Source organism: Dasypus novemcinctus, chromosome 25 (genome assembly GCF_030445035.2).
Source record: "Dasypus novemcinctus isolate mDasNov1 chromosome 25, mDasNov1.1.hap2, whole genome shotgun sequence".
Lineage (NCBI taxonomy): Eukaryota > Metazoa > Chordata > Mammalia > Cingulata > Dasypodidae > Dasypus > Dasypus novemcinctus.
In genome coordinates, this window is record NC_080697.1 from 5,645,599 (window position 1) to 5,669,725 (window position 24,127).

A 24,127-nucleotide genomic window follows, 5' to 3' on the forward strand; every position below is an offset into this window, starting at 1 on the left:
TTAAAGTGAGCTTAACTAGCAATAAGAAATTGGAATAAGAAGAACAAAGTGACAAAGAGAAGATATAACACTTACGCAAAAACAACAGCTAATTAATCTCCAAGACTAGACAAAGAAGCTAAGGAACTGATTAAACCCGTCAAGAAAAAATGTTTACAAGACAGCAACAAAAATCTACAAACCAAACCAGTAATCAGGAAAACATGGCTGAATCCAATCAGGAAGGGGGGCAGGACTTCACACAAGCAATGAAAGATCTCAGAACATTTATCACCGACAAATTTGATGAAGTAATGAAAGAGGTTAACAGCATGAAGACAACACTTGGAGGGGAAATTGCAGACATGCGCAAAAAAATAACAGATATGATGGAAATGAACACCACAATTCAAGAAATCAAAAATACACTTGCAGCAAATATCAGCAGACTAGAAGAGGCAGAGCAGAGAATTAGTGATGTGGAAGACAGTGCATTGGAAATCAAACAGATAGTAGAAGTGGTCAATAAAAAGGTAGAAAAAATCCAGATAGGACTTAGGGACCTGAATGATAATGTAAAACGCTCAAACATACGTATTATAGGCATTCCAGAAGGAGAAGAGAAGGGAAAAGGGTCAGAAGGAGTGTTGCAGGAAATAATGAATGAAAACTTCCCAAATCTACTGAAAGAGACAGATGTACATATCCAAGAAGCACAGCGCACTCCACTGGTCATAAACCCCAACAGGCCCACCCCAAGACATATACTTGTCAAATTATCCAATGCTCAAGACAAAGAAAAAATTCTAAAAGCAGCAAGAGAAAAGAAAACCATCACATACAAGGGAAACTCCATAAGATTAAGTGCTGATTTCTCATCTGAAACGATGGAGGCAAGAAGGCAGTGGTATGATATAGTCAAGGTACTAAAGGAAAAAAATTTCGAACCAAGAATACTCTATCCAGCTAAACTAGCATTCAAAAATGATGGAGAGTTCAAAATATTCACAGATAAACAGAAACTGAAAGAGTATATCAACAAGAAACCTCCCCTTCAAGAAATTCTTAAGGGAGTTCTGCAGGAAGAAAGGAAAAAACAGGACAGTCAGAGATGGAGGAGAGTGTAAAAGCAACAAGAAAGACAAAAATAGAAGGGGAAAATAAAATAATACAAACAAAATATAACAAACACAAATCCAACCAAAATATGGCTACCATAAATAACTCTCTAAACGTAATAACACTGAATGTCAACGGACTAAACTCACCTATCAAAAGATTCAGACTGGGACAATGGATAAGGAAATACGACCCATCTATATGCTGCCTACAAGAGACACATCTTAGACCCAGAGACTCATGGAGGTTGAAAGTGAATGGCTGGAAAACAATCATACAAGCAAACAACAACCAAAAAAAGGCAGGAGTAGCTATATTAATATCAGACAAAATAGACTTTAAATGCGAAACAATTGTGAGAGACAAAGAAGGATACTATATTTTAGTGAAAGGGACAATCTGTCAAGAAGATCGAACAATCATAAATATTTATGCTCCTCACAAGGGCGCCTCTAAATATGTGAGGCAAACGCTGGAAAAACTAAGTGAAAGAATAGATGCATCTACAATTATAGTGGGGGACTTTAATACACCACTATCAACTCTGGACAGAACATCTCAAAAGAGAATCACTAAAGAAACAAAACATTTGAACAGTATATTAGAAGAGCTGGATCTAATAGACATATATAGATCATTACACCCAAACACAGCAGGATATACATTTTTCTCAAGCGCACATGGAACATTCTCCAAGATTGACCATATGCTAGGCCACAAAGAAAGGCTTAATGAATTCAGAAAGATCGAAATCATACAAAACAATATCTCTGACCACAGTGGAGTGAAGCTGGAAATTTGCAAGGGACAGAGACCCAGACTCCACACGACAATTTGGAAATTAAACAGCACACTCTTAGAAAAACAGTGGGTCAAAGAGGAAATCTCAAAAGAAATCAATGACTACCTTGAATCAAATGATAATGATAACACAACATACCAAAATTTATGGGATGCAGCAAAAGCGGTACTGAGAGGGAAATTTATAGCCATAAATTCATATATCAAAAAAGAAGAGCAAAAATTGGAGAACTAACTGCACTTTTGACGGAATTAGAAAAACAACAACAAAGTAATCCAACAGGAAGAAGAAGGAAGGAAATAACAAAGATAAGAGCAGAACTAAATGAAATAGAAAATAAGAAAGCACTTGAAAAAATAAACAAGACCAAGAGCTGGTTTTTTGAGAAGATCAACAAAATTGACAAACCTTTAGCAAGACTAACAAAGAAAAAAAGAGAAAAGATGCAAATACACAAAATAAGAAATGAGAAAGGTGATATCACCACTGACCCCACAGAAATAAAGACTATCATAAGAGGATACTTTGAAAATGACAATTTAGAGGAAATGGACAAATTCCTAGAAACTCATAAGCAGCCCATACTGATGAAAGAAGAAATTGATGATCTTAACAAACCAATCACAAGCAAAGAGATAGAATCAGTCATTAAAAATCTCCCAACTAAGAAGAGCCCAGGGCCAGACGGCTTCACAGGTGAATTCTACAAAACATTCCGGAAAGAACTAACACCAATCCTGTTGAAACTATTCCAAAAAATCGAAACAGAAGGAACACTGCCTAATTCCTTCTATGATGCCAACATTACCCTAGTACCAAAGCCAAACAAAGACACCACAAGAAAGGAAAATTACAGACCAATTTCTCTAATGAACCTAGAGGCAAAAATACTTAACAAAATACTTGCTAATCGTATTCAACAACACATTAAACAAATTATACACCATGACCAAGTGGGATTTATTCCAGGTATGCAAGGATGGTTCAACATAAGAAAATCAATCAATGTAATACACCATATAAACAGATTGAGAGAAAAAAACCACATGATTATATCTATAGATGCAGAAAAGGCATTTGACAAAATACAGCACCCCTTCCTGATAAAAACACTCCAAAAGATCGGAATACAAGGAAACTTTTTGAACATGATAAAGAGTATATATGAAAAACCGAAAGCCAACATTGTTTACAATGGCGAAATCCTGAAATCCTTCCCTCTAAACTCAGGAACAAGACAAGGATGCCCATTGTCTCCGCTCCTATTTAACATTGTCTTGGAAGTACTTACTCGAGCACTGAGACAAGAACCAGATATAAAAGGCATTCAAATTGGAAGGGAAGAAGTCAAAATTTCATTATTTGCAGATGACATGATCCTATATATAGAAAACCCTGAGAGATCTACGACAAAGCTCCTAGAACTCATAAATGAGTTTAGCAAAGTCGCAGGTTATAAGATCAATGCGCAAAAATCAGTAGCATTTCTGTACACCAATAATGAGCAAGATCAGGAGGAAATCAAGAAACAAATACCATTCACAATAGTAAATAAAAAAATCAAATACTTAGGAATAAATTTAACTAAAGAGGTAAAGAACTTATACATCGAGAACTATACAAGATTGTTCAAGGAAATCAAAGAAGACCTAAATAAATGGAAGAATATTCCCTGTTCATGGATAGGAAGACTGAATATTATTAAGATGTCTATCCTACCAAAACTGATCTACACATTCAATGCAATCCCAATAAAAATCAACACAGCCTTCTTTAAGGAACTAGAAAAACTAACTATGAAATTTATTTGGAATAGAAAGAGGCCCCGAATAGCCAAAGACATATTGAAAAAGAAAAACGAAATATGAGGAATCACACTTCCTGACTTCAAAACATACTACAAAGCTACAGTAGTGAAAACAGCATGGTACTGGCATAAGGAGAGACACACAGACCAATGGAATCGAATTGAAAGTTCAGATATAGAACCTCATGTATATAGCCATATAATATTTGATAAAGCCACCAAACCCTCTCAACTGGGAGAGAATGGCCTATTCAACAAATGGTGCCTGGAGAACTGGATAGCCATATGTAGAAGAATGAAAGAGGATTACCATCTCACACCTTATACAAAGATCAACTCAAGATGGATCAAAGACCTAAATATAAGAGCCAAGACCATAAAGACCTTAGAAAGCAGTGTAGGGAAACATCTACAGGACCTTGTAATAGGAAATGGCTTCATGAATATCACACCAAAAGCACGAGGAGCAAAAGAACAAATAGATAAATGGGACTACCTCAGAATTAAAGCCTTCTGCACCTCAAAGGAGTTTGTCAAGAAAGTAAAAAGGGAACCCACACAATGGGAGAAAATATTTGGCAACCATATATCTGATAAGAGACTTATAACTTGCATATATAAAGAACTCATATATCTTGAAAACAAAAAGATAAACAACCCATTTAAAAAATGGGAAAAAGACTTAAACAGACACTTCTCCAAAGAAGAAATACAAATGGCTAAAAAGCACATGAAAAAATGCTCCAAATCTCTAGCTATCAGGGAAATGCAAATCAAAACTACAATGAGATACCATCTTACTCCCATAAGATTGGCAGCCATGAAAAAAACAGTAGAATACAAATGCTGGAGAGGATGTGAAGAAAGGGGAACACTCATCCATTGCTGGTGGGAATGCAGAAGGATCCAACCATTCTGGAGGACAGTTTGGCGGTTTCTCAAAAAATTATCCATAGATTTGCCATATGACCCAGCAATACCACTGCTGGGTATATACCCATCAGATCTGAAAACAAGGACACAAACCGATATATGTACACCAATGTTCATAGCAGCATTGTTCACTATCGCCAAAAGTTGGAATCAATCCAAATGTCCATCAACAGATGAGTGGATCAATAAAATGTGGTATATACACACAATGGAATACTACTCAGCTGTAAGAACCAATACACTACAATCACACGTGATAACATGGATGAACCTTGAGAATCTTATGTTGAGTGAAGCAACCCAGGCATTGAAGGACAAATACTATATGACCTCAATGATATGAAATAAGTTAACTGCCTCAGAGAGCTAGAGTCTGGAAAAGTGGCTTACAGGAAATCGGGGGGTGGAGGAAGGATGTGAGTTAATGTCTGCAGGGGTGGAATCTGTGATGAGCTGGCGGTAAGTATGAGCACAAAGAAGGGACAAAATGGGGGCAAGGGGTTACCTTCGGGTGGGGTTTTCTGGGTTTCAGGGGGGCTGGGGATGGGAAGAGGGGTAATATTGTCCAAGAAATAGGTGGGAGGGAGGGGCAACATACGAATATGGGAGAGTGTGAGAAGTTCGTTGAGAACTAAATGTTGAGTAAAACGTATCAAAGTATAAGTAGGAGGGTTACCTGGTTAGGACGCTCAGGGGGTATGGTCTGATGCGTGAAGGACTCCGGAGGGAATAGCTGAAGGCTCATTTTGCCAAGGTGGGTTCTACCATTGGGTGGGGTGGACCCATATCCTGGGGAAGACTAATGCCGTCGAATAGAGAGAACTGTATCTCTCGTGAGAAAGGACGGCTCCCAGGGTATTAGATTGGCAGGCGTTGTGGGCCCTAAGGGGAGGGGAAAATGGATGTGGAATGGATGGAACAAAGGTAAATAAGGGGGCAAAAGAGGAGTTATGTGAGAGTACACGAGGATGAATATAAAACAGCTAATATTACACCAAAAACATATAGGAGACGACAGACTAATAATGAAAACCATAAGACAAAACATAGGATAACTAAAAAATTTAGAAAACTGTACAGCCTAAAATATGGACCACATAGTAAGCACAAATGTCACCTTGTTTGAAAACTATACTTTCGGAATCTGTACATCAGTTTCAGGAAATATGATATGAATAAGTTAAAAGATTATTGCTGTGCAAGGGAAAAGGTTTTATGGTGGATCTGGGGAAATACTGTATATTGTATATATGAATTTCAGTGATCTAAGACTCTTCTGAAGCTGACATTATGTTGGGATTCACTTTACGGGAAGTTTTGGATCACAGAGTGGTTCAACAATGGCAGCGGAGGAATACTGATATGGGATGTTATTGACAGGATATATATGGTTGACAGGGAGTTATACAGGGCATATGCCCAGGGTATATGGTAATGTCTATATATACTCATAGTGGAAACAAAAACAACAGCTGGGGGGGTACTGGGCTCCTGGCCGGGGGGTCACTGTTGTGGGCCCTGGGAGAGCAGCGGCAATCCTCCAGGTGCAACGGCAAGAACCAGGAAGGAAGGAGGGCCCAACAGTGGGCTCGTGATACTAATGGTTACACTTTTGAGCCTATACACCTGCAATAAGAACAAGGCCTAGAGTAGCATTGTGCCTGGGGGTTTCCTCCTGACAGCCTGCATGTTACTCAAATGTGGCCACTCTCACAGCCAAACTCAGCGTGTAGATGCGATGCATTCCCCCCAGCGTGGGACATGACACCCAGGGATGAGCCTCCCTGGCACCAAGGGATCACTACCACATACCAGCTGAAGAAGCAACTATAAAATGACCTTGAATTAAAGATTCAATGCGGAACAGCAGAATATACCTGTCTACATATAATAACATGACTTCGGGAAGCTGTTTGACCTAATGTAAGGGGGAAATGGAAAGGAGAAATGAGATTATAAGGCTGTGAGTCTCTAAAAAAGAGTCTGGAGGTTGTCAGAAGGAATACCCCTATGTACAACTGAACAGAGTCTAAGAGACAGATAAGGTAGATACAACCCCAGGTATTGGTTCTTTTGAGGGATAAAGAGACCCACGGGTTCTATGGTCATGGCAGAAGGGGTTCACTGCCATGACAGATAGCCCTTCTTTGGAGCTGGTGTTTCTGCATGATGGAATTGGACTCAGAGGGGATCTCTTTTCACAAGACTTGCATGCTACTTTATTGGAATTGTAGTTGGTGCTGGGTTTAAGATATATGTAGGGGATTTGAATCTCTGGACTGATAATATGACACCCAGGCCCAGAGCCTCAACAGACTTCAGCTCTTACACTTTGATTTATTGGACTTACTCCACTCAGCTAACATGGAGTTGAAGAAGGTCAACCACCACAACATGGAGCCTAGAGTGTCTACAACTGGAAGCGGGAGGTTGCATCCAGTACCCATATGGAATCTAAGCCCTCACTTGACATAGATGTGCAATGGACACAACCAATCCAATGTCCACAGAGAAAATGTGGAATGGGTGTGGGAACGGTAGCCATGGTGGCTGCTGGGTGTGGGGAACGGGAGGAAGAGATGAGATGTGGAGGCGTTTTCGGGACGTGGAGTTGTCCTGGATAGTGCTTCACGGACAATTACGGGACATTATAGATCCCCCCAGGGCCCACTGGATGGAACGTGAGAGAGTCTGGGCTATGATGTGGACCATTGACTATGGGGTGCAGTGATGCTCAGAGATGAACTTACCAGGTGCAATGGATGTGTCATGATGATGGGAGAGAGTGTTGCTGTGGGGGGAGTGGGGGGCGGGGGCAGTGGGGTTGAATGGGACCTCATATTTTTCATAATGTAATTTTAAAAAATAAATAAATAATAAAAAAAAACAAAAAGAAAAAAGAAATAACAGGACAAATACATTCTGAAAGGAACAAACAACATACCACATTACGTATGCTGTTTCACTATAGTTCCTTAGTTTCGCCTCACTCAAAAAAGCTCTGCGTGCCTATGACGCAGCAGGCCGTGCTGAGCGCGGGGGTGCCGTCTGGGCCAAGGGCTTGCTTTCAGGCAGTTGACGCAAATAACCAAACACATAACATTACAGCACCTGTATGGGAGACGAGCCAGCGTTCTCCAACAGCCCGTGCCCTGCTCCTTGCTGGACACAAAGAGAACTGTACTTCCCAGGCCTGTGACATCAGGAGGGACGACATGGTGAGCTGCACTGAACAGACAGTGCGCAGTGAGGTCACTTCTGGCCTAAGAGAGTAGGAAGTGCCTGTCCCACCTGAGAGCCTCCCTTCCTTCTAAGGCCACAAGCTGAGACAGTGGACTCTCAGGAGGTCACGGTCTAGGTCCCTGAGTCGATGAATGGCACAAGCTCCCGGAAAAGCCATGGCACCAACAGCAGGCTTTGCCACAGGTAAGGAATGTTTCTGTGGTAAGCCACTAAAACTGTTTGATTTTTCATTTGTTCCTTTATATGATTGATTTTACTATCAAAACAGAGCCTAGCCTAGCCTCACTATCACAGATTAAATGACTGGCACACAAACATATGCTCAATAAATACCTGTAGAATGAGCAAATGGACAGAGGGCTGGATGCATAAACTTTTAAAGATAGAACAACATGGACGGAAGTACACTCAAGTAAAGAATTTGTGCTTTACAACTTCTGCCTCTGTACTCTAAATATACCACCTGCTAGCTGCATGACCTGGGGAAAGTTAATTAACTTCACTTTCCTCATCAATAAACTCAGGCTAATAAATACCTATTTCAAAGAATTATTGAGAATTAGGGAGCAGAGATGGCTCAAGCAGTTGAGCACCTGCTTCCCACATGGGAGGTCCTGGGTTCAGTCCTGGTGCTTCCTAAAAAAGAAAAAAAAGAACAAGCAAACAAACAAAAAAACCAACTCAGGGGAGACAGCATGGCTCAGTGCTGAGTACCAGCTTCCCACATATGTGGTCCCAAGTTCAATCCCCAGACCCAGGATCTCAAAAAAAATTATTGAAAAATAAAATTGAGAATTAAATGAGCTAAGACATATAAAAGCACATTAAAGCTGCCAGCACATAAAAAATGCTTAGTGAATGTTAAGGTCTAAATAAGTGACTGCACACAAAGGCACGACTGTCAGGTTGTTTTCTAATATCTACAAATACTGTTATTAAAATGAGGCCAAGTTAAATACAATATGCTGTAGATGGATTTGATATTCCAAAGAAGAACTAAAATTTCATTGCATTAATGCTTTTAAGACAAAATATTTCCTCCTGCACATTTTACAAAGGGTGTTTTGTTTTGTTTCTTAATTTAAAATGTGTTGGCAAAGCGCGATGCTCTAATACTTACTGCAGTGACCTTGTCTCCACCGTTAGTGACCTGCTTATAATAAGGTGACCCTGAAAGTACTCTCCAGGCAGAGAGACCACAGCTAGAAGCTTTTGATACTCCCACTTCAGTAGATTCACATCCACCAACTAGTAAAAGTCTAAAAAAGAAAGAATTAATAAATTACAAATGAGAGCAAGAAAAGAACAAAACAAAAAACGAATAAACTCCACTTTTAGTTTTCTTTAAGTTTTAACCCAGATAAATACATATTAAGTACAGCAATACATCAGATGCGGTGAGGGTGCAATTAGAGACGGGAGAAAGAAATAGGAGCTGGGAGGACTAGGGAGGGGACACAACTGTGCAGGAAGAGCCAAGAGAATGGGAGCTGCTGAGAGTCCAGCTGCACAGTGTGCTTTGCTCACTTTTCTGTAAGTTATACTAAATTAGCAGCTGTAGGCCAGCTAGCGAAAGGGCAAACAGTCTAAAATATACTAAAAGTTAAAAGACACTGCTGTATAACCACTAAACAAACTAAGCTCTTTAATAACGAAACCCAAATAGTTATGATTTTTAAGACATATTCAGTAAATGTGACAAAAAACTGTGTAACAGATACCTTAAATACTTGCCTAAAGAAAGTGTTTGAGAGTAAAACGTCTGATACATTAAAGGGCAGAGTTCAATTACTTGTGGAACAGGGAGGCAGAAGAGTCAGCGTCAGAGGGAGCGACACGAGAAAGACCTGACCAGCCAGTGCTGACCTCATGGCCAGGAGCCCGGGAATCTGGGCAGCATCCACGAGCTCCCAAAGGCCCTCCCTAGGGCCTCAGAAAGAACACAGACCTGAGAACAAACGGGATGCAGCCAGTAAGACCCTTGTGATCTCAGAACTAGAAGATAAATTTGTTTGAAGGTACGAAATTCAAAGCAATTAGAGCAGCAACAGAAAACCGATATGCCTTTTTTCTTTCGCAAGCCCAAAACTCAAATGACCATGAGACTAATTCCACCACACCTCGCTTCTGTTCTGGCCACCTGCTTTCTCTTTTCTGCCTTTGACCTAAGCTAACAAAAACAACAAGAACAATAAACCCTCATCTCTACCACATGCTTTCAGACCTAAATATTTTAAAAGTGACTAAAATCTTCCTAGTAAAACCATGGGATGTAACCCAACTCCATTTCTCAAAGCGCGTTAAGTAATGTTCATGCACTGTACTCACAGAAACACATCTCGGACCTTCACTCAAAGAGCCTTTTCCTACTGCTTTAGATACAATGTTAGTAAGTTTATATCACAGCAAATCAGAAGGAACAAATTTTGAGAAACTGGTTTGGAGCAAGCCACGTGGGTGGTTTCTACTCCAGGCAACTATCAGGAACAATTCTAACAATCCAGGATGAAAACGGAATCAAAGAGCAGCAGTAACACACAGCCTCCCACCACTAAATCCCAAAGAAAGAGAAAGAAATTTGAGCATCTGAGTAAAATACCATCCTAATCAGATGCCTAGATGTCAGCAAAACATTACAAACCATACTAAGAAAATGGAAGACATGCCCCAAGAAAAGGAATATATCAAAGCCCCAGAAGAGATTCAGGCTTTAAGAGAACAAATTAACTGGATGCACACAAATTTCTAAAATCAAAGACAACCCCGCCGCAACAAGCTAGACGCCACCCCCGCCGCAAAGAGCAGATGCCACAAGAGCGTACGCAGTGCAACCCACAGGGAGCAGAGGCTCAGGTCGTTGGGCACTCACCTCCCATGTGGGAGGTCCCAGGTTCACTTCCCAGCGTCTCCTGGGGAAGGTGAGCAAACAAGAGAGCCACTGGGGAGGGGGGGTAAATAAAGAAAAATAAAGTAAATAAATTTTTTTTAAAAAGAAAGTATAAGCTGAGAGAATGGATTAAAAAAACATGCGCCATCCATATGCTGCTTACAAGAGACTCACCTTAGACCCAGGGATACAAACTGGCTGAAAGTGAAAGCTTGGAAACAGATGTTACACACAAATAGTAAACAAAAAGGATCAGGGGTAACTATACTAATATCAGACAAATCAGACTTTAAATGCAAAAAAGTTATAAGAGATACAAAAGGTCATTATATATTAATAAAAGGGACAAACCACCAGGAAGATATAATAGTCATAAATATGTATGCACCTAACCAGGGTGCCCCAAAATACATGAGCCAAACTCTGACAAAATTGGAGAGGGAAGCAGATGTAGTTCAAGCAATTGAGCTTTGCCTACCACACAGAAGGTCCCAGGTTTGGTTCCCGATGCCTCCTAAAGAAGATGAGCAAGACAGTAAGCTGACACAACAGGCTGGCGCAGTGAGCTAATGCAACAAGAGACACAAGGAGGAAAACATAATGAGAGATACAACAAAGTAGGTGGCTCAAGCAATGAGGTACCTCCCTCCCACATGGGAGGTACAGGGTTCGGTTCCCAGTGCCTCCTAACAGGAAGACAAGCACACAACAAACAGACACAGGAAGCACAAACAATGGGGAAGAGGGGGAGAAATAAATAAAATTATTCTTTAAAAAAAAAAAAAAACTGAAGGGAGAAAGATATCTTTACAATAATCACTGGAGACTTCAACACACAACTCACATCATTAGATAGAAACGAGACAGAAGACTAACAAGGAAACAGAGAACTTGAACAATATGATAAACAAGTTAGACCTAACAGGTATATTTAGAACACTGCATCCAAACTCACTGGGTTATACATTCTTCTCAAGTGCCATGGATCTTTCTCCAGGATAGACCCCATGTGAGGGCACAACGCAGCTCTCATTATACAAAGCACTTTCTCAGATCATAATGCAATGAAAGTGGAAATCAACAATAGACAGGAAAAAGGCAAATTTGCAAATGCACAGAAGCTAAACAACACACTCGTAAACAATTAGTGGGTCAGAGAAGAAATTGCAAGTAATTCAGTAAATATACTGAGACAAATGAAAACCAGAAAACAACATATCAAAACTTATAGGATACAGAAAAAGAAATCTTGAGAGGGAAATTTATAGCACTAAATGCCTATATTAAAAAAGAAGAGCTAAAAGATTTAACTGAACAACTAAAAAAACTAGAAAAAGAACAGCAAATCAATCCCAAAGCAGGTAGAAGGAAAGAAATAATAAAGATTAGAGCAGAAAGAAATGAAATTGAGAACAAAACAATAGAAAAAAAATCAACAAAACCAAAAGCTGGTTCTTTGAAAAGATGAATAAAAGTTACAAACCACTAGTTAGACTAACGAAAAAAGAGAAGATGCAAATAAATACAATCAGATATGAAAGGGGGAAGTTACAACTGACCCCACAGAAATAAAAAGGATCATAAGAGGATATTATAAGAAATTAATTGTACACTAACAAACTAGACACCCTAGCTGAAGTGGACAAATTCTTAGAAATGCACAAACAACCTACATTGCCACTACAAGTAATACAAGAAGTTAACAAACCAATCACATTTAAAGAGATTGAATCCTTCATCAAAAATCTCCCAACAAAGAAAATTCAAGGACCAGATGGCTCCACAGGTGAATTCTACCAAGCATTTCGAAAAGAATTAACACCAATCCTGTTTAAACTCTTCCAAAAACCTGAAGAGGGAAAATTGCCCAACACACTTTATGAAGTCAACATCACTCTAATACCAAAGCCAGATGAAGACACTACAAGAAAAGAAAATTACAGATCTCTGAACATAGATGCAAAAATTCTCAACAAAATGCCGGCAAATTGGCAGATGTTAAGCACCTGCCTCCCACATGGGAGGTCCCCATATCAGTTCCTGAGAAACAAAAGCAAACAACAAGCAAATAAAAACTCAGGGAGGGAAACGGACTTTGGCCCAGTGGTTAGGGCGTCCGTCTACTACATGGGAGGTCTGCGGTTCAAACCCCGGGCCTCCTTGACCCGTGTGGAGCTGGCCATGCGCAGTGCTGATGCGCGCAAGGAGTGCCCTGCCACGCAGGGGTGTCCCCCGCGTAGGGGAGCCCCACGCGCAAGGAGTGCACCCATAAGGAGAGCCGCTCAGCGTGAGAGAAAGTGCAGCCTGCCCAGGAATGGCGCCGCCCACACTTCCCTGCCGCTGACGACAACAGAAGCGGACAAAGAAACAAGACGCAGCAAAAAGACACAGAAAACAGACAACTGGGGGAGGGGAGGGGAATTAAATAAATAAAAATAAAAATCTTTAAAAAAAAACTCAGGGAAGCCAATTTAGCTCAGTGGTTGAGTGCTGGCTTCCCATATATAAGGTCCCAGATTCATTCCCCGTCCCCCATCACCTAAAATTTTGTAAAAAGTTTTTTTTTAATTTTAAACTTGCAAATCCAATCCAAGAGCTTATCAAAAGAATTATACATTACGAACAAGTCAGACTTATTCCTGGTATCCAAGGCTAGTTCAACATTAAAATATCAATCAATGTAATATACCACATTAACAAATTGAAGGAAAAAAAACATACCATTATCTCAACTGACACAGAAAAAGCATTCATCAAAATCCAGCATCCTTTCTTGATAAAAACACTTCAGTAGATAGGAATAGAAGGAACATTCCTCAATACGATAAAAGGCACATATGATAAACCCACAGCCAACATCATACTCAATGGGGAAAGGTTGAAAGCTTTCTCTCTAAGATCAGGAACAAGACAAGAATGCCCACTGTCAATGTTATTCACAACATTGGGCCAGAAGTTCTTGCTAGAGTAATTAGATGAGGGGAAAAAACAAAAACAAAAACTAAAAGGCATCCAACTAGGAAAAGAGGAATTAAACTCTCTGTGGATGACATGAGGCTATATTTTGAAAATTCTGAAATGTCTACAACAAATCTACTTGAGCTCAGCAAAGTGGAAGGATACAAGATCAACAAGCAAAAATCAGTAACGTTTTTTAATATAGAACTAAACAATCTGAGAAGGAAATTAGGGGAAGCAGTCCATTTACAATAGCAACAAAAAGACTCAAATACCAAGGAATCAATTTAACCAAATAAGTGCATGACCTATATGCAGAAAACTATAAAACAATGCTAAAAGAAATCAATGAAGACCTAAAAAGATGGAAAGATATTCCATATTCTTGGACTGAAAGACTAAATATTGTGAGGATGTCAATCCTACACAAACTGATTTATAGATTCAGTGCAATACGAATCAAAATTCCAGGGAGCAGATGTCACTCAAGCAGTTGAGCTCCCACCTACCACATGGGAAGTCCCAGGTTCAGTTTCTGGTGCCTCCTGAAAAAACAAAAACAAACAACAGCAAAAAAAACAGGAAAAGAAAAATTCCATCTGCCTAATTTACAGAAATAGAAAAGGCAATTATCAAATTCATTTGGAAGGGAAAGTACACCCAAATAGCCAAAAGCATTCTAAAAAAGAAGAGCAATGGGGAGGAATTTCACTGCCTGACCTTGAAACATATTACAAAGCTACAGTGGTCAAAACAGCATAGTACAGGCATAAAGATAGACACATTGATCAGTGGAATAGAATTGAGAATTCAAAAATGAACCCTCACCTCTACAATCAGCCAGTTTCTGACAAACCTACCAAGTCCATGTTAACAGGACAAAACAGTCTCTTTAACAAACGGTGCAAACAGTGCTGGGAGTACTGGACATTTATAATCAAAAGAATGAAAGAGGTCCCCTATCTCAATCAAAATGAGAATCAACTCAAAATGGATGAAAGACCTAAACATAAAAGCCAGGACCATAAAACTACTAGAAGAAAATGTAGGGAAACATCTTGAAGACTTTGTGGTAGATGATGGTTTCTTGGACCTTACACCCAAAGCATTCACAACAAAAGAAAAAAAGAGAGAAATGGTTAAACACTTTTGCACCTCACAGAACTTTGTCAAAGGCAGCCAACTCAATGGGAGAAAACACGTGGAAATCACACGTCCGATAAGGATTTAATATCCAGGATTAAAAAAAGAGATGTTATAACAACAATAAAAAGACAAACAACCCAAAGAAAAAAATGGGCAAAAGATTTGAATAAACATTTGTCCAAAGAAGAAATAAAAACGGCCAAAAAAACACATGAAAAAATGTTCACCATTTTTTGGGGATTAATTAATGATTAGGAAAATGCAAATCAAAACTACAAAGAGGTATCATTTCACACCTATCAGAATGGCCACTATTAAAATGAGAGCACTACAAATGGTGGAGAGGATGTGGAGAGATAAGAACACTTATTCACTGTTGGTGGGAATGCAGAATGGTACAGCCACTGTGGAAGATTTTTTAGCAGTTCCTAAAGAAAATGAATATAGACTTGCCAGATGACCTGGCAATACCATTACTGGGTATATATCCAGAAGAACAGAGAGCAGTGACAGGAACAGACATCTGCACACCGATATTCACAGCAACATTTTTCATGAGTGCCAAAAGCTGGAAACAACCCAGGTGTCCATCAGCTGATGAATGGACAAACGGTGGTATATTCACAGAATGGAATATTATGGAGCTCGAAGAAGAAATGAAGTCATAACGCATACGACAACACAGATGAACCTAGAGGACATTATATTGAGTGAAGCAAGCCAGACATAAAAGGACAAATACTGTATGATTGCCTTACTAGAAACTACATATATCGTATAAAATATTGTATGATTCCATTTATATAAAACGTAAATATAAGCCAACTTATAAAGATGAAATTTGATTAGTGGCTATGTAGGGTTAGGGAAAGCATGCTAAGGGATGTGGAGTTTTTCTTTTGGGAGTAATTAAATCTGAAAATTTTTGTGATGATGAATGCGTAACACTGTTGTTATACTAAAAGCCATTGATTATACATTTTGGGTAGACCATAGGGTATGTGACTAAATCTCAACAAAACTCCTTAATAAATAAATAATAATAGTAAAAGAATAGAAATAGCAGCTAGGCACAGCAGGGGAAACAGATTTAGAGGTGAAAAATTTTCTTGTCTGTTTTTTTTTTATATTATACTATTATTGAATAATGAAAATGTTCTAAGAATGACTGACCTGACAAATGTAATTATACCAAATACCACTGAATACTTTGGATGAATTGTATGCTTTATTAATACGTGTACATAAAATTGACTTCTTTAAATGTTTTAAAAAGATAAGCAGGGAAACAGGAGAGAAAACTCCTTACCACACAATACCTGCTCTTGCTCGCTTCTGGTCTCTTCTCCCACCCTACCTCCTACACAGAAACAGCATGGAATCACACCTCCTCGCTAGCCCCTGGGGCCTGTGGGCATGCAGGTTGGGTCTGATTCGCCCTTGCATCCTTCACAGCTGTTCCACTCAAGAAACACCCACCTGGTCACCGAGTGCAAAGAACTCTAGGGGCCAGAGGTGAATGAGACCCAGGCCGTAAACCAGGCATGACCCCTGTAGGCTCCTGTGCCCCCACCTGAGAAAGAAGGGGTTGAGTCAAATGATGGAGGGAACTCCATTCTAGCTCTGACACAGGCATCCAAGAACAAAAGTAAACTGTGACAGCTGGAGGGAGAGGAGGGACTTAGACAAGGAGGAGAAAGGGCAAAGGCGAGGGAGATCGAGGGGCGGGGATGAGGAGGGTCAAGGGCAGGGGAAGCGCTGGCAGGAGACACGCCTGAGTGCCACCACGCATGGGGAACTGAGCCTGTGTCAGAGAAGTCACGCTGACAGGCCATCCAAGGATTACACATAGTTACTCAGAAGTCCTTCAGTAACTGTCAGAAGAGCCTGCCATCTAGTGGCGCACGCTCCTACAGGTCAAAGAAGGAGCACACCACGGTATCCTTCTGCCCAGTGACCAGGGCTACAGGCATAAACCAGGAGGCGCAGGGGGCGGGAAGGAACTTTCTTTACTACAGAAATCCTACTAGTCACACACAGCTGTCGGCCAGAGCCGTGGTGGACGCTCCCCGGGCAGTCGGCAGGGAAGCCCAACCCGCTCCGCAGCTTTCTCCCTTTGCCTCACAACCATGTCCACCCATGAGAAGGCTAACCCGCCAGCTGCCCAGATTCCAGAACAAGAAGGGGCAAAGGCAGGACAGCAGTGAGCAGCAGCGCTCACAAGTTAGCGCAGGGCTGAGGAGAGCTAAGGATGGCCAGGTGGGGAAGGAGGGATGGCAGCTCTCTTCCTGGTGACCTACGCCTCCACTCTGTGGCGACACTGCGAAGGCATAAATAACAACAACAGGGAAAGCCAGCTCCAAGCTACTCGAGCAGGGCACTGCTCCGTAGGGAGAAGCAGCCCCCAGAGACAACATAATCCCGGCTGGTTTGACTCTAAAATTCGTGTCCTTGCACAGAACTGACTGTACTCCCATTCAGTGTGAACCTGCTTGGGCACTCACTACCATCGCTGCAGGACATGAGAACAGACCAAGGCTTGGCAGGGAAGGCGCCATCCCAACACTCACTTCTCTCTTGGCATCTCCCCCTGCTCACCGCAGTGAACAAGCTGTCTGGGCTCTCGGAAACACGGCAGGCCATGGCTCGCCTGTCCGAGACTTGGTTATCAAACACGGTGCGGTCGATCCTCTTTCGGCTCTATTTGCAAGGCCCCCTTTAGCATGTGGTTACTTCTATCATCTTACCTGGACTCTTTCAAACCTTTGTGGAAACAAGAAGACTGCATGCCCAGTGTGTTGTATAAGTAAAGATTAAATTCCACCCTTAAAAAGAAATCTTTCTGGTTCAATATTTAAATTTTGCCTATTTTTACTAGAGAGCTGGTAAGAGATAAACATAAGTAATCATGACCTTTTAAGTCAATAGTTCTCAAACATGAACAAGTATCAGAATCGCCCAGAGGGCTTGTTAAAACAGATTGCTGGGCTACTCCATCAGAGTTCTGACTGAGTAGTCCAGGGCGGGATCAAGAATGTGCATTTCTAACAACTTCCCAGGTGACTTTGCTGCACCTCACTTTCAGAACCACAGCTTTAAATTCTGCCTGAATCTGTGACCTGAGCTCTGGAGAACACTGTTCACTATAAATCAAATTATAAAGCATCAGAATACTCAGTCAACACATGCTTTAAGTATGATCAGAGAAAAGTGATTATATTGAATGATTAGTGGTCTAAGGATGGAATTTTTCTTAGCCAGAAAAGCCCCACTCAAGATAGCGTAGTACAGTAATGAAATCATTATTTCATTCTTGTGACATGATAATTGGACAGCTAATGTATCAAAAATAATTGATATCTGGCTCTGAATTTCTCAAAATAGAATTTAGAATTTAGAATCAAAAGGTATGGGAAAATACATCAAGTCCAACACCTTGCTTCATACCTTCCAAGGAGAAGTGGACCCTTGGATAGAAATCTAGATGGTCAAAGTGGGGGTGTGGCAGTTTAAGATTATTTTATGAGTCACAAAAAAGAAAAAGATTATGTCTGTGAAATAATCTATTCCTCTGGGTGTGATATCCTTTGATTGCACTGAATTCAGCTGAGGAGCCATTGATTCGATTACTTGATGAAACTGCTTTAGGGCTTTCAACTGGACTACGTCAGTAAGGCATGACTCAGGTCGAGTCTCTACCCCTTGCTGGGTCTGATAAAAAGGGACACTCACCCAGAGGAAAAAGAAAGCCAGCATAGTCGATTGTTCCATGGGAGAAAGACTCCAGTTTTGCTGAGCTATAAGGACAGAAGCCTGAGAGACAAGCCCTACACCAGAATAGCTTAAGCACAAAGCCCCAAGAGGCTGGGCCCACACAGCAGCCCGGGAGACCAGTCCTGTTGTGCGCCTGATGGCTTACAGCTGACCTTGGGAAGAGCGCACAACAGCCAGACTGATGCAGGAAGGCCTTAAAGACAAGCCCCAGGCCAGCCTGTGGCTGAAATCAGGAAGAAAGCAGAGCAGCTGAGCCACACACAAGGAGCCAGGAGGGCAAGGGGAGACCAGCAGAGGTCGCCCCCTCGTGCTTCACCACATGACAGCTGACTTCGGTGAGAAAGCACCGCTTATGGGGCACCGAGTTGTACTTTTCATGGTCTTGGAACTGTAAGCTTTTACCCACATAAATACCCTTTATAAAAGGCAACACATTTCTGGTACTTTGCATCAGCACCCCTTTGGCAAACTAGAAGAGGGGATCAGCAAACATTTTCTGTAAGGATAGATAATGAGGGTTTTAGACATTGTGGGCCATATGGTCTCTTTCACAACTACTCAGTTCTGTCACTGAAGTGCAGAGAAGCCAGAGATAATATGTAAAATAAAAATAAACATGACTGTGTTTTTATCAAACTTTTTTTATAGACACAAATTTGAATTTAATATAATTTTCGTGTCTCATAAAATATTCTTCTTAATTTTTTTCAACCATTTTTAAAATGTGAAAAACATATTTAGTTCTCAGGTCATATTAAAAGCAAGTACTGGCCAGATTTGTCCCGCAGGCTGCGATTTGCCAACCCAGCATAAAGAAAAGCTTACCAGGCATGGAAATCAGAAGACAAGAGTTTACTGCTTAATATCTGTGCCTTCCTAGCAAAGTTTCTTAGCCTCCCAGGGTCTGTTTTCCATCTATATGATAGTGGTTACGGCACATCTCACAGAATTATAAAGATTGAGATTCAGTGTGTGTAAGTATCTGGTAATCAGCAGAGGCTCTATAAAGTTACTTTATTATAATCTTCAACTTAAGTCAATTCAAGATCATTTTAGGCAGTGCCTATAACTTGCAAAGCACTGTGCTAGCATGTAGAAAATGATAGGGAAACCAAGTTTTCCCAGCTCTCATGGAGTTTACAATCTTGTAGGTTAACCAGACAGCAATTTCACCTAAGAAAGGTTTGAATAACCTTGTTTAAGGCCTTTGTTTTCATACATTTTTTTTCCACCTGAGCTCTTAAATTTTAATTCTTTGCAAGTGGGGTTTTCAATTTATTTACTCAACAAATAGTTAATGACTACCTATTATGTGCCAGACCCTGTTCAAAGTGCTGAAAACAGAGCTGGAAGTAACCCAAAGCCCCTGCCCTCATGGACTTGGCATTCTACACATGAGTATTGCTTTCTTGCTTTTATATATTTTGATAAAGCCAAAAAAAAAAAAAAACAATTGAAACAAAATGTACAGATACTCCATGCAAAGCACTGTGTTGGGTGCTGGAGACAGTGTCCTAAGTGAGAGTCCTCATACAAGAGAGGTCATAGCCACACTGACAACTACCTCTTGAATGAAATTCATTCATTCGTTCTAACCAGCCTAAAGATGGACTGTAAAGGGTCAGCCCAACCAAACATTACGGAGTAGACAGATTTCTTTTTAAAGACAAGAAAAATATTCCAGGTGCAGGAAAGAACAAGAAAGCAGAAAGGTTTTAAAGAACAAAGACATTCAGGAAAAATACAAGAATTTACATATGCCTGGAATTATCAAGAGCAGGGGTCAGCAAACAGAAGCCCCTGGACCAAATCCGGCTCAACACTCATTTTTGGAAGTTCTTCTGGAACACCGCGGCACTCATTCATTCATGAGTTGCCTGTGGTTGCTGTCACCCTGCAGCAGAAAAGCTGAGCAGTAACAGCACAGACTGCACGGCCCCAAAGCCAAAACTGTTTATCATCTGGCCTGTGGCAGAAAAGGGCTGACCCCTTGGCCTAGAGCAAAGAAAACATGAGGGGCTTGATAGGAGATGAGGGAGGAAAAAGCCAAGCCACAAAGGGTCTTTTACACTAACTACAGAGGGTTAGTATAAAAGGCCACAAAGAGAAGAGTTTTGAAGCAGCAAAGTAGATGATCAGATCTGTATTTTTAAGTCCTGTACTCCTTTCTGCCAACCAAACGGAAAAAACAAATTAAAGGAGGATCAGACTGGAAGCAGGAAACATACATTCTAAGTACGTTAGTTAAGAAGTAATGAGTGCCTCAACTTTAAGGGTGTCAGGGAGATGGAAAGGAGATAGATTTGAGATAAGTTAAGGGAGAAGAATTAAAAAGGCTTGAGGATTCATAAGAATGAGTTAAGAAAGCTATCTAAATTCAGTCTCCTGTTTCGGCCTGATGGAAATGCTGCATCTCGAGATATGGGAAGAGAGAAGCAGCAGCAGGTTTCACAGTAAAGATGACGAATATAGTCAGACTATAATGAGTATAAGGCACTTATAAGTGACCCAAGAAAAGATATTCTGTAGGCAGATGGGTAAACAGCTCTCCGCCCAGAATGACTTCTGGGATACAAACTTAAGAAACATCAAATACACATTTAAATGGTTAAAAGCCATGAGTTTGGGTGAGATGGCCCATAAAGAATATATAGAACATGTGAAGCAGACATGGCTCAACTGATAGACCGTCCACCTACCATATGAGGGATCTGGGGTTTGATCCCTAGGGCCTCCTGATCCATGTGGTGAGCTGGCTCACGCACAGTGCTGCCATAAGCAAGGAGTGACATGCCACGCAGGGGCGCCCCTGAGTAGGGGTGCCCCACGCGCAAGGAGTCCGCCCCGCAAAGAGAGCTATGTGCATAAAAAAAGCACAGCCCACCCAGGAGTGGTGCCACGCACACAGAGAGCTGATGTAGCAAGATGACACACACAAAAAAAAAGATGTAGCTTCCCAGTGCCGCTGGATAACGCAAGCAGACCCAGAAGAACACAGAGCAAATGCACATAGAGAGCAGACAACAGGGGGAAGGGGAGAGAAATAAATAAAAATAAATCTTAGGGAAAAAAAAAAAAGAAAATACAGAATAGGTAAGAAAAACAAAAACAAAACTGGCAAAGGAATCCACTAAAAAGCTGCTGGAATTATTAAACAAGTTCAGCAAGCCTGCAGGATACAAGATCAATACATACAAACCGATAAATAGATTCTATTTCTATATACCAGCTATGAACACTCCAAAAATAAAACTAAGGTAAATCACTGGTATACATCTTCTGAATCATTTTTGCCATATGAGAAGTATTACTGATGACATGTTTTTCCTTGCTTGTTGGTGAATGAATAACTAATCATTCATTCAAGGTTGTAGGAAACTCTCCAGGGTCTCCTCCCCTTTTTACAGCTACACCTCCATAACCCGTGTGCACATCACTACACTTACTAAACTGATTAGTTGCATCTTTATTTCTGAGTAGCAAATCTTGATGGCATGAACTTGTGTTTTACTCTTTTTGTCATCCCTACCCACCCACTCCAACAGTGCCTTAGCAGTTTGACCTACATGTGGTAGGCTTTCAAGGAATGTTTAGAGAAACAGAACAAATACACACAAATGCACATTCACCCCACGTGGCTAGAAAAGAGAAGAAAAGACCCAGTTCTCCTACTTCTGCGCCTGCATCACATGTCAATCTCAGCTCCTGATGAGCCTGGACTTGGCCTCTCTGCAGTTCTCAAATCAGGAGCCTACACAGCCTACCAATGGAAGGGAGGCGAGAACTGAAATAAAACTGTGGCTGTGCCACATCAGGGCAACTTAAAGCAGGGAATACTTCCTCTTCATTTTCTTCATTTTATTCAATCTCCCAGAGCCTTAGCACAGAGTTCTCAATGAGGGAAAAAGGGCAGGCCAGGGGATAGGGAGAGGAGGGATCAGAATCACCTATGGACCTTTTAACAAAAGAGACACTAGGGAAAACCACCCCACACCTACCTGAGCTGGCCTTGATATGTCAGAGACTAGGCATGCATTTTATTATTTCAAAACCTCACCAGACGATTCTGTTGTTCATACCTTTTTAAGGACACAGTAAACAGAATGGATTAAAATAAAATGTTAAATTAAATTTAAATGTTAAGGAATTATTATCAAGCAGAATAGCTTTTGAATATGTGTTTTAATATTCTGCATTAATGATGAAAACTAAGCCACTATCAATCAACTGAGCTAACTCCTACCATATAAATAATATTAAGCAATATTCTGGAGAAGGAGAAAGATAGGAAAGAGGCGAAAATTCTCACCCACGACAAATATATAGTACTAAGGTTTTAAAAGGCTTGAAACAACAGTCAACAACTCAAGAAAATGTGATTAAATGCTCAAGTGTATCATTTAGAGTAGGACTGTCAGCTCAACCAAAGTTCAGAGAAGATAATAAATGAAACTTTTATCTAAAACATTACCAGCAATTAGGGTTTCTATTCTAATACAGTGGTTCCTAGAGGAGGGCGATTTTCCCCCAGGACACATCTGCCTACATCTAGAGAGAGTCCTGGTGGTCACAAGAGGGGAGCACCACTGGCATCTAGTGGGCAGAGGCTAGGGATGCTGCTAAACATCCTACAGCGCAGAGGACAACCCTGCTCAGCAAACAGCTGTCTAACCAAACACGTCCAGGTTGAAAAGTTCCAATTCACTCCTGCTGGCATCATAAAATGCTAAATGAAAGAAGTGTTTTGTCAGTTCCTTATGTGTATGTAACTCAGTTGAAACAATGAAAGAGTATTTTCTCTTAACAAATTGATATGGGTTTTTTAAAGTGCCTATCCTCAATACTGAGACAAGGCAGTGAGAAGACACTGCAGGTGAGTGTTCTATAAAATGTATGCTTGTCTAGAAAACAATGTTAATATTGAAGAGACCTGAAGATCAATTTACTCTGAACCAGACCATTTATAGAAAACTCAATGGACAAATGTCACAATGACAAGCCTGTGTTTACATATTTAAATTAATATAAATTGAATTATTTACAAGAGAAAAAACATTAAGTATATTATATATGATAAAAACTATATGTAAACATTAGAAGTTCTATTTTGCCAACAGCATTTCTCATTTAGAAATCTGACAATTTCAAGAGGAAAAAAAGAATTTCCAATATAGAAATCTGATATAATTTCAAGAAGAAAAAAGCAGGTTATAAATTTTAAATATATGATAATCTCAGCTATATAATACACTCAAAAATAACTGGAAAAAACATACATTAAAATGATTACAAAGCTTACTTCTGAGTGCAAGACTCTCATAACTGCTATTCTATTCTTTACAATGTTCTGTATTTTTTTAAATTTCTATAATAGGTGTACTTTTTTTTTTTTAACATATAAAATAAACTTTATTTTGAGAGAAGTTTTAGATTACAGGAAAGTTACATTGAAATAGGCTATGGTATATTCCAAGATAAG

At 40.3% G+C, this 24,127-nt stretch overlaps 1 protein-coding gene across 1 annotated transcript in view; it reads right to left on the reverse strand.

The window, feature by feature from the left end:
• The window catches only part of NBAS (NBAS subunit of NRZ tethering complex), a 347,044-nt gene that overhangs the window by 280,137 nt on the left and 42,780 nt on the right, over positions 1-24,127 (reverse strand). The window contains exon 10 of the mRNA XM_058288021.1: positions 9,004-9,142. Within this exon, the coding sequence (XP_058144004.1) occupies positions 9,004-9,142 (139 nt within the window). The remainder of the gene's footprint in view (positions 1-9,003; positions 9,143-24,127) is intronic.